Consider the following 12,011-nt stretch of genomic DNA (forward strand, 5'->3'; position numbering starts at 1 on the left):
GTGAGAAGACCTTTCTTAAGAAACCAGTTTGACCTACCTTTCAAAAATTTATCCTCGACTTTAACTTTTGAACAGGCGGTGCTAGGGATTTCGTATTTCAAAATCGTATTTCTTGTGAGAAAAACCCTACTTTGGGTAATAATATATAATTTAATTTGCATTTAAGGTGGAATATCCCTCTGATAAGAGAAATAACTCTTTTGATAAGAGAGATAACTTTTGTCATGAAATTCAGTGAAATTTCATATGCCAGCTGCAGAGGTTACAAATTGTATTCATATGGACCATTTTATAGTCAACTTAATCAAGCCTGTTTTATCGTACAGATTTTGATTTCTAGTTTCTATTGCTAGTATATTTATTAATTATTATACCCCCCGCTTGAAAAGCGGGAGGGTATATAGTAATCGTTAATTCCGTCCGTCCGTCTGTACGTCCGTCCGTCCGTCCGTCCGTCCGTCCGTCTGTTACGCTTTGGGGTACCCATCTCTTATCCGCAACTCCTCTCATACCACTGAATGAAATTTGATGAAACTTTCACAGAATCTTTATTACATATTGCCATTGTGCACCTCCTATTTTACTTTTTGATTCGACACATATTTTGGGTTTCCCGGCCACAGGAAAACATGGACTTTTTCACCAGTTATAACCATATGGGAGGCGGGGGGTATCATTTAGTGAGCTCATCGCTCACAGTACCTCTAGTTTATAATAGTTTACCTCAAACATTTATACTCAGTTCCTTTAAACGGTGTAAATTGTAAAATTTCTATCTCTTAACGTATAAGTCTTTTAATTGTACAGAGATTTCAGATGCAGAATTATTTATAAACATTCAATTAATATTTTGTTTCATTAAAATATATTTTCTAGGGCTATAATGGAACGATAACTCTTGTTTATGGATGCGTATTATTTTACATGAACAGAATACTATTTGATATTCTGATTTAAAAAGCAACGCTGCAGTATGTTTTCTAATGGGAATTAGATAGGTATGAGAGTGAATATCATTTTTATATAAACCTCATATTTCTAATGTAATTGTGAGATAAAAAATAATTGATCTTTCAATTTACCATATCAAATTTTCTTCACATCATGATAAGACATATTATTCATTTCTGAAAAATTAAGCAATGCTTCATGCTTCAAACTATTTTCCATTTGAATTTAATGCAATAGTGGTTGCTGAAAATCAATGTTTGGAATTTAAAAAAAAAAGTCGTGAAATTTGGAGCAGAGGGAGATTGCCATTTAATAAAAGTTTAATCTTCGTTATGTTGCCATACGGGGTCATCAATGTTTCACAAACACATCTTGTTCCTTATATTGAGAAGAGAAAGGGATTTCATATTTGACATATGCATTACCTGTGACAAGATAGTTTGAACATGCTATGATTTCTTAACCCTTGACCTGGACCTTCACGATTGACCCTATTTAAAAAAATCAACTTCAATGATAATTTCTTAATAAATTACATATGATATGGTGATAATATTATACACAATATATCATAAAAATAACATCTCATCCACAAAGACAACGAAAGCGGTGGACCACAATTCTTTGCATTTGCTTGTGTATCTTGGTGTGATCTACTTGTGTGCCAAGTTCACTGGCGAATATAAGGGGATGTATGGGGGCGCACGCCCCCCCCCCTCCCCCCCAAAAAAAATTCAAAGTATGATAAAATTGATTGATTGATTGTATATTGTTAACGTCCCTCTCAAGAATATTTCACTGATATGGAGACGTCACCATTGCCGATGAAGGGCTGCAAATTTAGGCCTATGCTCGGCACCTATGGCCTTTGAGCCACACCTGCTGTGACACGGGGCCTCGGTTTATACGGTCTCATCCGAAGGACCGCCCCATTTAGCTGCCTTTTACGACAAGCAAGGAGGTACTGAGGACCTATTCTAACCCGGATCCCCACGGGGTTAAGTATGATAAGACTAATATTAATAATGCCATATTTTGGTACATATAACTAACCGATACCACTATAATGGTGCCTGGTTTTACTCTTCAAATACATGAAAATCCAGGAACTTCTGGAGGCTTCGCCCCCTGGGCCCCCACCATTCAAAGTATGATATGACTAGTATTAATAATGCTTTACTTTGGTACATACAATGTTACTAACCAATACCACTATTAGTAAGTAAGTAAGTAAATCGTTTTTTATAGTGACACGTGTTATAATGCTATACAATGAGAAACATTCAATACAATTGATATTCAAACACCCTGCCTATCGGACCTATATGTTACTTTTAACAAAAATAAATGAAAACTAGAAATATGTCCATAGGGCATGAATGCCCCGCCGAGGTATATTAGTTAAGCAACATGAAAATTTGCATTAGTGTATGAAATTTGATCAGAATATCTTTAAAAGTGATGCAGTTGAATTGCTTACATTAGTATGTATCAACATATGAAGTTTGACACTTTTTTCATTAAAGTGAGGTCAAGGTCAAAGGAAATGCCAAGGTCAAAAACTATTGATTTAATTGAAAAGGTCTCATCAGTAAGTATCAGCATATGAAGTTAAAAAAATATTTTAAATGGTTTCTTTAAAACTGACTTAAACACATATGGATAGAAATGAGGTTAAGGTCAAAAGAATTGCTCTCATCAGTATGTATCAACATGTGAAGTTTGATAACACCATCTTGAATGGTATGTTTAGAACTGAGCTAAACACTAATTTAAGAAAAGTGAGGTCAAGGTCAAAGGAAAGGTCAAGGTCAAAAAATGTTGAAGCAGTTGCAAAGCTCTAATCAATATCTATCATCATATGAAGTTTGATGAAAATATCTTGGATAGTTTCTTTGAAACTTAGCTTTGAACTGAGCTAAACGCAGAGTGTGACGGAAGGACAGACGGAAGGACAGCTAGACGGACGACGGACATGACAAACACTATATGCCCCGGCCATATTCATGGCGGGACATAAATATTATACAATTAATTACGCCTTTTGAGGTCAACATGGTAAAATAAGGGCCCGAGACCTGGCCCACGAGGTGGCCTGACCTGACCGAGGCCGCGTAGCGCGTAGCGGCCGAGGTCAGGTCAGGTCATCGAGTGGATTAGGTCGAGGGTCCTTATTTCACCATGTTGAACTCACAAGGGGTAATCAATTTTTTATTATATCGATAATCGATATATATTGAAAAGTTTGAATCTCTAATCGTTATCAATTCTTTCTTTGATCGGGATCGGGATTCGCTTCACTCCGTATAGATGTTGTTTACAATGACGTCTGCATTTCGTGTTAAGTTTTTGCATCATGATTTACTGATTTAAACAATATTTGGTTGATAGCGACATATATTGTTATAACTAAAGATTACTTTTCCTCTACAAAGTCAAAATCTAGCACATAATTCAACTTTTTAAAGAGCCGCTTCTACATTCCATTGAACTGAATTGTAACGATATTTTGAAATGAGTAAACCGTTTAAGTTAACGATAAAAATTTAACCCTATTCTGTATGGTAATGCAAAACAGACCATGCACAATTTTATAAACATGTTGTTTTTCTCGAATAATTATTATTTTATGCATTAACTTCACTCAAAAAGGATTTTTTAAGAGGTCATTACTTAGCGGTCATTAATTATAATGACTGGGTCATTACATCCCACGTGCAATGATTCTTAGATCAATATTGCTGTAAAAGGACCATTTGGAGTCATTGTTGTGTTTTAAAGTTTTCTTACCAGCCAATCAAATTCGAGTACTATCAATAGAGGTATAATAAACACTATCATTGTGCCTGGTCTTACTCTTAAAATTCACGAAAACCCCGGAGCTGGACCCACTGGAGGCCTTAAGGCGGTCCCGAGACCGCCTGCCTGAATAAAGTTATTCCCCCCCCCCCCCCCTTTAATCACAAATCCTGTATCCGCCCATGAAGTTATATTAAAATCCGAATGAGTAGCATTTTGAGAGATTTTCAGAATTATGTATCTTAGTGTAGTCTACTTGTGTGCCAATTTATATTGAAGTCAGATTAACACTGTCGGAGGAGTAGCATTTTTGAAAAACTTCAGGAGGAGTAGCATTTGGAAAAATTGTTCTCAGACAGACAGACGGATGGACGACGGACACATTAGTATCGAATATTAAGCACTTCTGGTCTATCACCAATTAAGCTAAAACACACACACACACCATCTCTCTCTCTCTCTCTCTCTCACACACACACACACACACACACAGAGAGAGAGAGCAATATAAATGGCATTCTGACATGACTTTTTTTTAATTTTCAGATTCAGTTAGAATTGTGAATGGAAGCTCTCCACATGAAGGCAGAGTTGAAGTTCTACTAAATGACCAATGGCGAATGTTATGTGACAGAAATTGGGATAAAAATGATGCTACTGTGACTTGTAAAAGTCTAGGATATTCAAGGTACAAGACTTAGCATTTATAACATGAAGTGCAGAATTTATCTTGTCATAAATCATAGCAAAGAATATTTTTTCATTAGCACACTATTCAATTTTTTTCCATTGTTATCATTTAATCACACGCTTTGCTTTTTTTTATTTAATGTTTCTTTTGAATTTTTTTTTACTCGTTTAAAAAACCACCACTTGTCAGTGGAGAGCTGAAAATTTAAACTTGACTAGCTGAAATCCCACCCAAGCACAGGGGAATTATTTTTTTTGTACTGCTAACAGAACTATTCCAAAACTATCTTTCAGATTCTACCGAAAGTTTAATACACAAGCTTATAGCATGACGAAATGCTTCAATTTCCCGCAGTTAGTTTAGGAACAGAATGGTTAATATAAGAAATACTCTCCCTTAAATTTTGCTTTTTCTTGCTTCTACAAATATCAATTTCATAAAAGGGATCTTCTTGAATGTTACAAAAGCAAATTTATTCTGTTGTAATATGTTTTATTACATTGTTGTACATTTTTAACAGTGAAATACTTTTTCATTGAATAAAAGTGATATCCTGTCACAGTATGAAAGGATATCAAAATGATATCCTGTCACAGTGAAGGAATATCAGAAGTGCTGGAAAACTCTACATTTTCCTTCCCTTCACCAATTAAGAGTGTAATAAAAATATTCCTTTACCTGTTATAAGATATGAAACAGTTAATAAACCACTCTGTCATAAGATAAAACTGCGAAAGTTCAATATATATTTTGCTGAATTTCATGTTTACTTAAGAAATAAGGTATCATTTTTTGAGTTATATTGGGATGTAAAACCGGTTGGTCACGGGATCAAATCCCATAAAGCCCGAAGGGCTTTATGGAAGATTTGATCATGTGCCAACCGGTTTTACATCCCACTATAACTCAAAAATGATACCTTATTTCTTATATTTACACTTGTTGCGATGTTTTTGCCCACAACGCTTTTCCATACATTCCTCTTTTTTGACCTAGATAAGCGCTTCAGTTAAAACAAGTAAAATTGATGCAAAGCATCAAATCGGCCGCTAACACAGTTAGCATGTCAAAAAGGTACTTTCACAATTCAAAGCATTTATGCAAGGAAAGCACAGGATATTCAAAGTTGAATTTATAGTGATAATTTCTATTTCAGGCCGTCTTCAAAGCATTTAGATAAATAGATATTTTTAACAATTTAATAGAAATTTTAGTGCATTTGCTCGACCGATGGACTTGTCGATGTAAAAAAAAAGTCAATGATTAAATCAATGAGAAATTATTTGCATCAAAAATGAAGATGTAGGTTTCTGAAGATACATCACGTGCTGATACCCTGGATTATTGTCACGGGATAATGCCTATATGGTTTCTGCAACGTACAGCTGTAGGCTATGCTGCATGGTGCGGTGCAAAATGTATAAAAAAATAATCTTTGTGTCATTCGCAGCTGTAGCATTTTCATACAAGTTTTTACTAGTTGATCCAATTTTCAATATTTCATTCACCATGCATATTAACCACGTACACGTCTTTATAATCCGGAAAATCACGACGATTTCCCTTCGTATCTTAAACAGTCCCTGGATGGGGAGTACCTATTGTAAATTCTTTTTATTTAACCATCAATCATCAATTATCTTATGCGAAATGATAATGAAATTGAAACATTATAACAGCGATAAAAACTTAGTTTAAAGCAAGTTTTTAAAATATTTTACTCGTGATTTTATACATGTTATCATCTAAGAATTAATTTACTGGACTAATAAAATAATAACATCTCATTTCTCCAAGTGCTCTTTCTAACACAACCACAAATAGATCGGCCGCTGCTGCGGCCGATAATAACGTAACAAAAAATAGTTCCAAGGTAATGCAACTATTTATATAACACTGATTAAAAAAATAAACAGTTGTTTAAGTCACATTTACAAGATATTTTTTAAAGAAGAAAATTTACAAGAGAGTTATTGTGTATGATAAGAAATACGAATAAAACTGCGCGGAGTGTCACTACTTCCGTTGACGTAAAGAGGCCACAAGGCGTCTACATGTATTTGAAGTTGAAAACACAGTGGTTGAAAACGGACTTGGAGAGAAAATCAGACGACATTCTGGTGGTCACAGAAGAACTAGCATCGAAAGAAGGATGATTTTCATTTGGAACGGGGGAGAAAGGCCTGTCTTGTTTACGACGAGAAACGGGAAAAGAAGCAGATGGGGCTGACGAAGTGGAGACACTGCACGAAAGGTTGGTGATGTTGCGATTGCGGTTTTGATCAGGATTTGTTAGGAGAGAAAGGCAAGAGCTTACAGAGCGTTTTTGATCATTTCTCGGTTGTAGGTTTTCAAAGATGCTTCACTGCGGTGCCCACTCAGTCATGAACATGATCTGTCGGGACTCGAACCCATGATCATCAAAGCATCTTTAAAGCATGAGTAAAAAACACTTTTAGCACTGGGCTTCGTCTTGCTCATCAACAAGCGCAGCATCTTCACAGGGCAGATATCACTGCCAGGAACCTCGTAGAACCGCTTTCCCGCAGGAGCTTCATCTGATCCGATTCCTCCTTGGAAATTTTTTTGCTGCGTTTCATGTCGAAGTGTAATGTACTCTAAATTGTTCTCATCTTTGTGAAATTCAAAGGAATCCATCTGTAATTGATGGTAAAACTCTAAGGCACGCTTAACTAAATGGATAGACAAATTGTACCAAACGCATTGGCGAAGGACAATTGGGGAATGTGGAGCCGAAAGAAAATACGAAGATACGCGTTCAAGGTCTTCAGGATGAATTACTGATTAGTGCTTTGTAGCCCTTGATACACCAGTTTTTGTCATTGATTTTAGCATTCCATCTAATGTGTAATCCGCTGTTTTGAATTCCTTGTCGCGAACAATATCTATTGATCTTCCTAAATCTTGAAGGTGTCTGTTGATTGCAGCACGGAGGTTTTTTAAGCTATTCTTGTGATAATTTTCTGCCTGTGCAGCCGTTAATTCTGCCGCCCTTTTTGGAGTTGATTTGGGTTTGGCTTAGCAATAAAATTTCCTCAATTTCTCAGCAAGGATCTCAGAAGTGACAGTTTTGAAATCAAGAACATCGGAAAAGACCTCCAAGTGCCAATCTATAAATTGTAAAGGGAATTTATTTCATTATTTGATTTTGATTGCAGTATTATTTATTTATTTTCTAAATTTTTAATTTTTTCTGTTTCATAGTTTGCATGTTGCATTGTCTGATTGATTTGTTATACATGTATTGATATGTTTGTTAATGGCATTTCTGTATTTGTTTGTTTGTTTGCTTGCTAGGCTGTTGGCCCACAGGCCTACATTTTAATTCTTTATTACACATTCATCTGTTTGTAGACTGCCGAGAAAAATCTGGTATACCTTTGTGCTGGTGAATGTATTGTTTTACTGTAAATATACTTGTAGAACATGCTTTTGCCTTATTTACAAGGATATCTATTAATATCAGCATTGTTCTTTTTTTTCATTGGTACAATTTATATTCCTTGTTTTAGTTTGTTGTTATTTTTAAGCACTACTTGGAATTATGTACCTTGAAAGAGTTTCACTCCCCATTAGGTATTTCGTTGTGTTGAGACAGATTGTCTGGAATCCTCAAATTGTCAAATTTTCCTCAGACATGGACTTGAATCTCTTAGTGGGGGGGGGGGGGGGGGGTGGGGGGGGCAGGAATACCAGGGCTAGAAAGTCCCTCCATATCACACATTTTCATCTCCTTCTCGACCTCTTCAGTCTCTTCAACGCTTGCTGGAGCCATAAAAGGGAGATCCAGAGCGGCCATGATATCATTGTCAAACAGAAGATACAGCAATGGGTCGTTATCACAGTCAGAGGTTAAAATCGCCAAACTCGACCATTGTTTTGGTAGGGGGTTGAAAGCAGACGTGTATTATGATAAATGAATAAAAAAAGTTTTTTTTAATATAAAAAAAGTTCGTTTTGAACAGATTTCATTTTATTTATTAAAATTATTTTATTTTCAATGCGACATTGTGTTTCAACGCCGTTTTAACTCACCTGAGCCGAAGGCTCAAGTGAGCTTTTCTGATCAAAATTTGTCCATCGTCTGTCGTCGTTGTTGTCGTTGTCGTCGTAAACTTTTCACATTTTCATCTTCTCCTCAAGAACCACTGGGCCAATTTTAACCAAACTTGGCACAAAGTATCCTTGGGTGAAGGGAATTCAAGTTTGTTCAAATGAAGGGCCACGCCCTTTTCCAAGGGGAGATAATCATGAATTAGAGAAAAATTATTGGCATTTTTAAAAAATCTTCTTCTCAAGAACCACCGGGCCAGGAAAGATGGAACTAATGTGGAATCATCCTCAGGTAGTGTAGATTTAAGTTTGTTCATGTCATGACCCCCGGGGGTAAGGCGGGGCCAAAATGGTCGATCAAAGTTTTACATAGGAATATATAGGAAAATTTTTTAAAATCTTCTTCTCAAGAACCACTGGGCCAGGAAAGATGAAACTCATGTGGAATCATCCTCAGGTAGTGTAGATTCAAGTTTGTTCAAGTCGTGACCCCCGAAGGTAGGGCGGGGACAAAATGGCCGATCAAAGTTTTACATAGGAATATATAGGAAAAATCTTTAAAAATCTTCTTCTCAAGAACCACTGGGCCAGGAAAGATGAAACTCATGTGGAATCATCTTCAGGTAGTGTAAATTTGAGTTTGTTCATGTCATGACCCCCGGGGGTAGGGCGGCGCCAAAATGGCCGATCAAAGTTTTACATACGAATATATAGGAAAAATCTTTAAAAATCTTCTTCTCAAGAACCACTGGGCCAGGAAAGATGAAACTCTTGTGGAATCATCTTCAGGTAGTGTAGATTTGAGTTTGTTCATGTCATGACCCCCGGGGCTAGGGCGGCGCCAAAATGGCCGATCAAAGTTTTACATAGGAATATATAGGAAAAATCTTTAAAAAATCTTCTTCTCAAGAACCATTGAAACAGGAAAGATGAAACTCATGTGAAATTATCCTCAGGTAGGGTAGATTCAAGTTTGTTCAAGTCATGACCCCGGGGTAAGGGTGCGGCAAAAATGGCCGACCACAGTTTTACATAGAAATATATAGGGAAACCTTTTTAAATCTTCTTTTCAAGTACTTCGAAGCCAGGATTAGTAATATTTATATGAAATCATCCTCAGGTAATGTAGATTCTAGTTCGTTCAAATTATGATCCCCTTGGTGGTTAAAATTCAAGCGCCCCCCCCCTCCCCCTCTCAGTAAACTTTCAGTTCTGATCTGATATGTGTTTTTTTTTTTTTTTTTTTTCCGAGCTGATGTGCTCAGGTGAGCGCTGTGGCCCCTGGGCCTCTTGTATTTGATTTCAGCCCGGTTTGTTTACGTTCATAGTAAAAGTAGTGACCCAGTTCAGAGGAGGTTAATGTATTCATGCGCGCTATTTATCATGTGACCTCTTGACCCCAAACATGTTTTATTGGGATGTAAAAACGACCGACTCAAGTAATGTTTATATAGGACAAAACATTTGCAAGTGTAAATGTAATGTTTTTCACTTAGACCTAGCTATGACGTCTCAACCGCTCAACTATGACGTCATGTAGCCTAATACAGCATTACAAAAAAGATGTAGGCAAAGGGAAAATCAAAGAAGATGTAATAAACAGAAAATTCAATGTTTTGTAGTTGAATATCTTCTATTCATTTCACGAGTGGGACAGGATTTTTTGATATTTTCACGAGTGCGGAGCACGAGTGAAAATATCAAAAACCCTGTCTCACTCGTAAAATAAATAGAAGATATTCAACTTGATGATGTTTTGTAGTTGAATATGGGATTTATTTCACGAGTGGGACAGAATTTTTTGACATATATACAAGTAACTCTATTTCCTACTGGTCATCTAAGAATGATTTCATTAACAGCTACTATACAATTTGTAATTTTATGTGTTAAACTCAATATCATTGTAAATGTTCCAACAATAAATTTCTTGTCGCAATTACATTTTAGGGGTCTCCCGGCTTTCTCTTCATTGTTTGGAGAAGGAAACAAACAGACTTGGTGGTTGGACAGAATTTATTGTAATGGATATGAAAAATCCTTGGTGGAGTGTCAACAATCCGTGACTAGCTCCAAAACTTGTAATTTCGATAGAAACGCCGGAGTTGTTTGTCTCAGCACGGGATTTGGTTGGTTTATAGAATATTTATTTTCTCCATAACTTATAAAGGACAAATTAAGAAATACTTCATGGGCATTTTTTATGTGCCATTTTACTTTATTATACTTTCATGTTAAATACTAAAATCTGATTGGTTTAGATGCAGTTAACAATCTGTTCTATTACCCTCAGCAACACACGTGACAACGGGTAACACAACCGTAATGCCACATGCATGGAAATTATGCACGTACGGTTCACCGTAGAATTCTCAAAACGTCAGTTGCGCGTTTGAAAGAATCGGAATAAACTTGACGCCAATAAAAGCTTGCGTCCGATGTAGCTTACTTGAAAACAACAAACAACAGACGAAACATGCTTGCGAGTGCAGAAAAAACGAAACTTTAGATGATAAAGGACTCGTAGAGTATCAAATAAACAATAAAGAGGTCAGTAAATCTTTTTCGAAGTAGCGGGGAGTTTGAAAGCTTTCTAAACGTTAAACGAAAAGGCGATCGACGATTTGCTGACATAGTAAATCAAGAAGACTTTCAGTATAATAAAATAAATGGTGCCTGTTTTTGAGGGTAACAGTTGAAATTGACACCCCTCGGAAAACCAGTGTCAACCTCCACTGACGCGTCGGTTGACAATAGTTTTCCTTGGGGTGTCAATTTCAACTGTTACCCTCCAAAACAGGCACCATTTATATATTAGAATATATTATTAAATCGTTCTCTTTTGGTAATAGTTATATACTAGTGGATATTTCTAATTGAAAAGCATGTTAAGCATCACCTAAATCAGCATGGATTTGAAACAATTGATTGTTTTTAAAGGTACTTGGACACAGATTTGAAGTAATTATTTTCTCTAAAATATTACGACTTATATATATTTTATTAGCATTTCACACATAAATTAATTCAAAATCTTATTTCATATCAAAGATATTAAAATTTCAAATTTGTTGGCGGGTTTGATTGACACATCCTTGCACTTTCACAAATTAATTTTATTCTTAATCCTTAGGAAAAGTTGCAACTTCGTTGAGTATAAATGAAAAATATTAATACTATAATGCAGAAAATTCAGAGTAGACAAGTTTGAAAGCAAAACAAATTTACAATATATTAACAGTCCGTGCAGTTGTGGTAAGCAGACTGTGATGACTGTACGCACCCGGTGAATTGTAAACATCAACAAAAACAGAGCTCGTGCCCTGTTTACAAAAACTGTGTACATAACACGAGTGTGCTCGATTTGCTAAACTCTGTACGCAACTCTTAGTTCGGAATGACGATACTTGTGAATGAATTTTGCTTTCTAACATTTCTACTCTGAATAAAATTATTTTTCTGGATAAAAGTTTTAATATTTCTCATGAATACACAA

At 36.0% G+C, this 12,011-nt stretch overlaps 1 protein-coding gene across 1 annotated transcript in view; it reads left to right on the forward strand.

The window, feature by feature from the left end:
• Positions 1 to 10,676, forward strand: part of LOC134233835 (deleted in malignant brain tumors 1 protein-like) — a 51,041-nt gene extending 40,365 nt beyond the window's left edge. The window contains exons 8-9 of the mRNA XM_062715888.1: positions 4,297 to 4,438; positions 10,466 to 10,676. Coding sequence (XP_062571872.1) covers positions 4,297 to 4,438; positions 10,466 to 10,676 — 353 coding nt within the window. The remainder of the gene's footprint in view (positions 1 to 4,296; positions 4,439 to 10,465) is intronic.
• Positions 10,677 to 12,011: the final 1,335 nt, after the last annotated feature.

The sequence above is a fragment of the Saccostrea cucullata genome, unplaced genomic scaffold (genome assembly GCF_032062105.1).
Source record: "Saccostrea cucullata isolate Sc308-1 unplaced genomic scaffold, CSIRO_AGI_Scuc_v1 ctg224, whole genome shotgun sequence".
Taxonomy (NCBI): domain Eukaryota; kingdom Metazoa; phylum Mollusca; class Bivalvia; order Ostreida; family Ostreidae; genus Saccostrea; species Saccostrea cuccullata.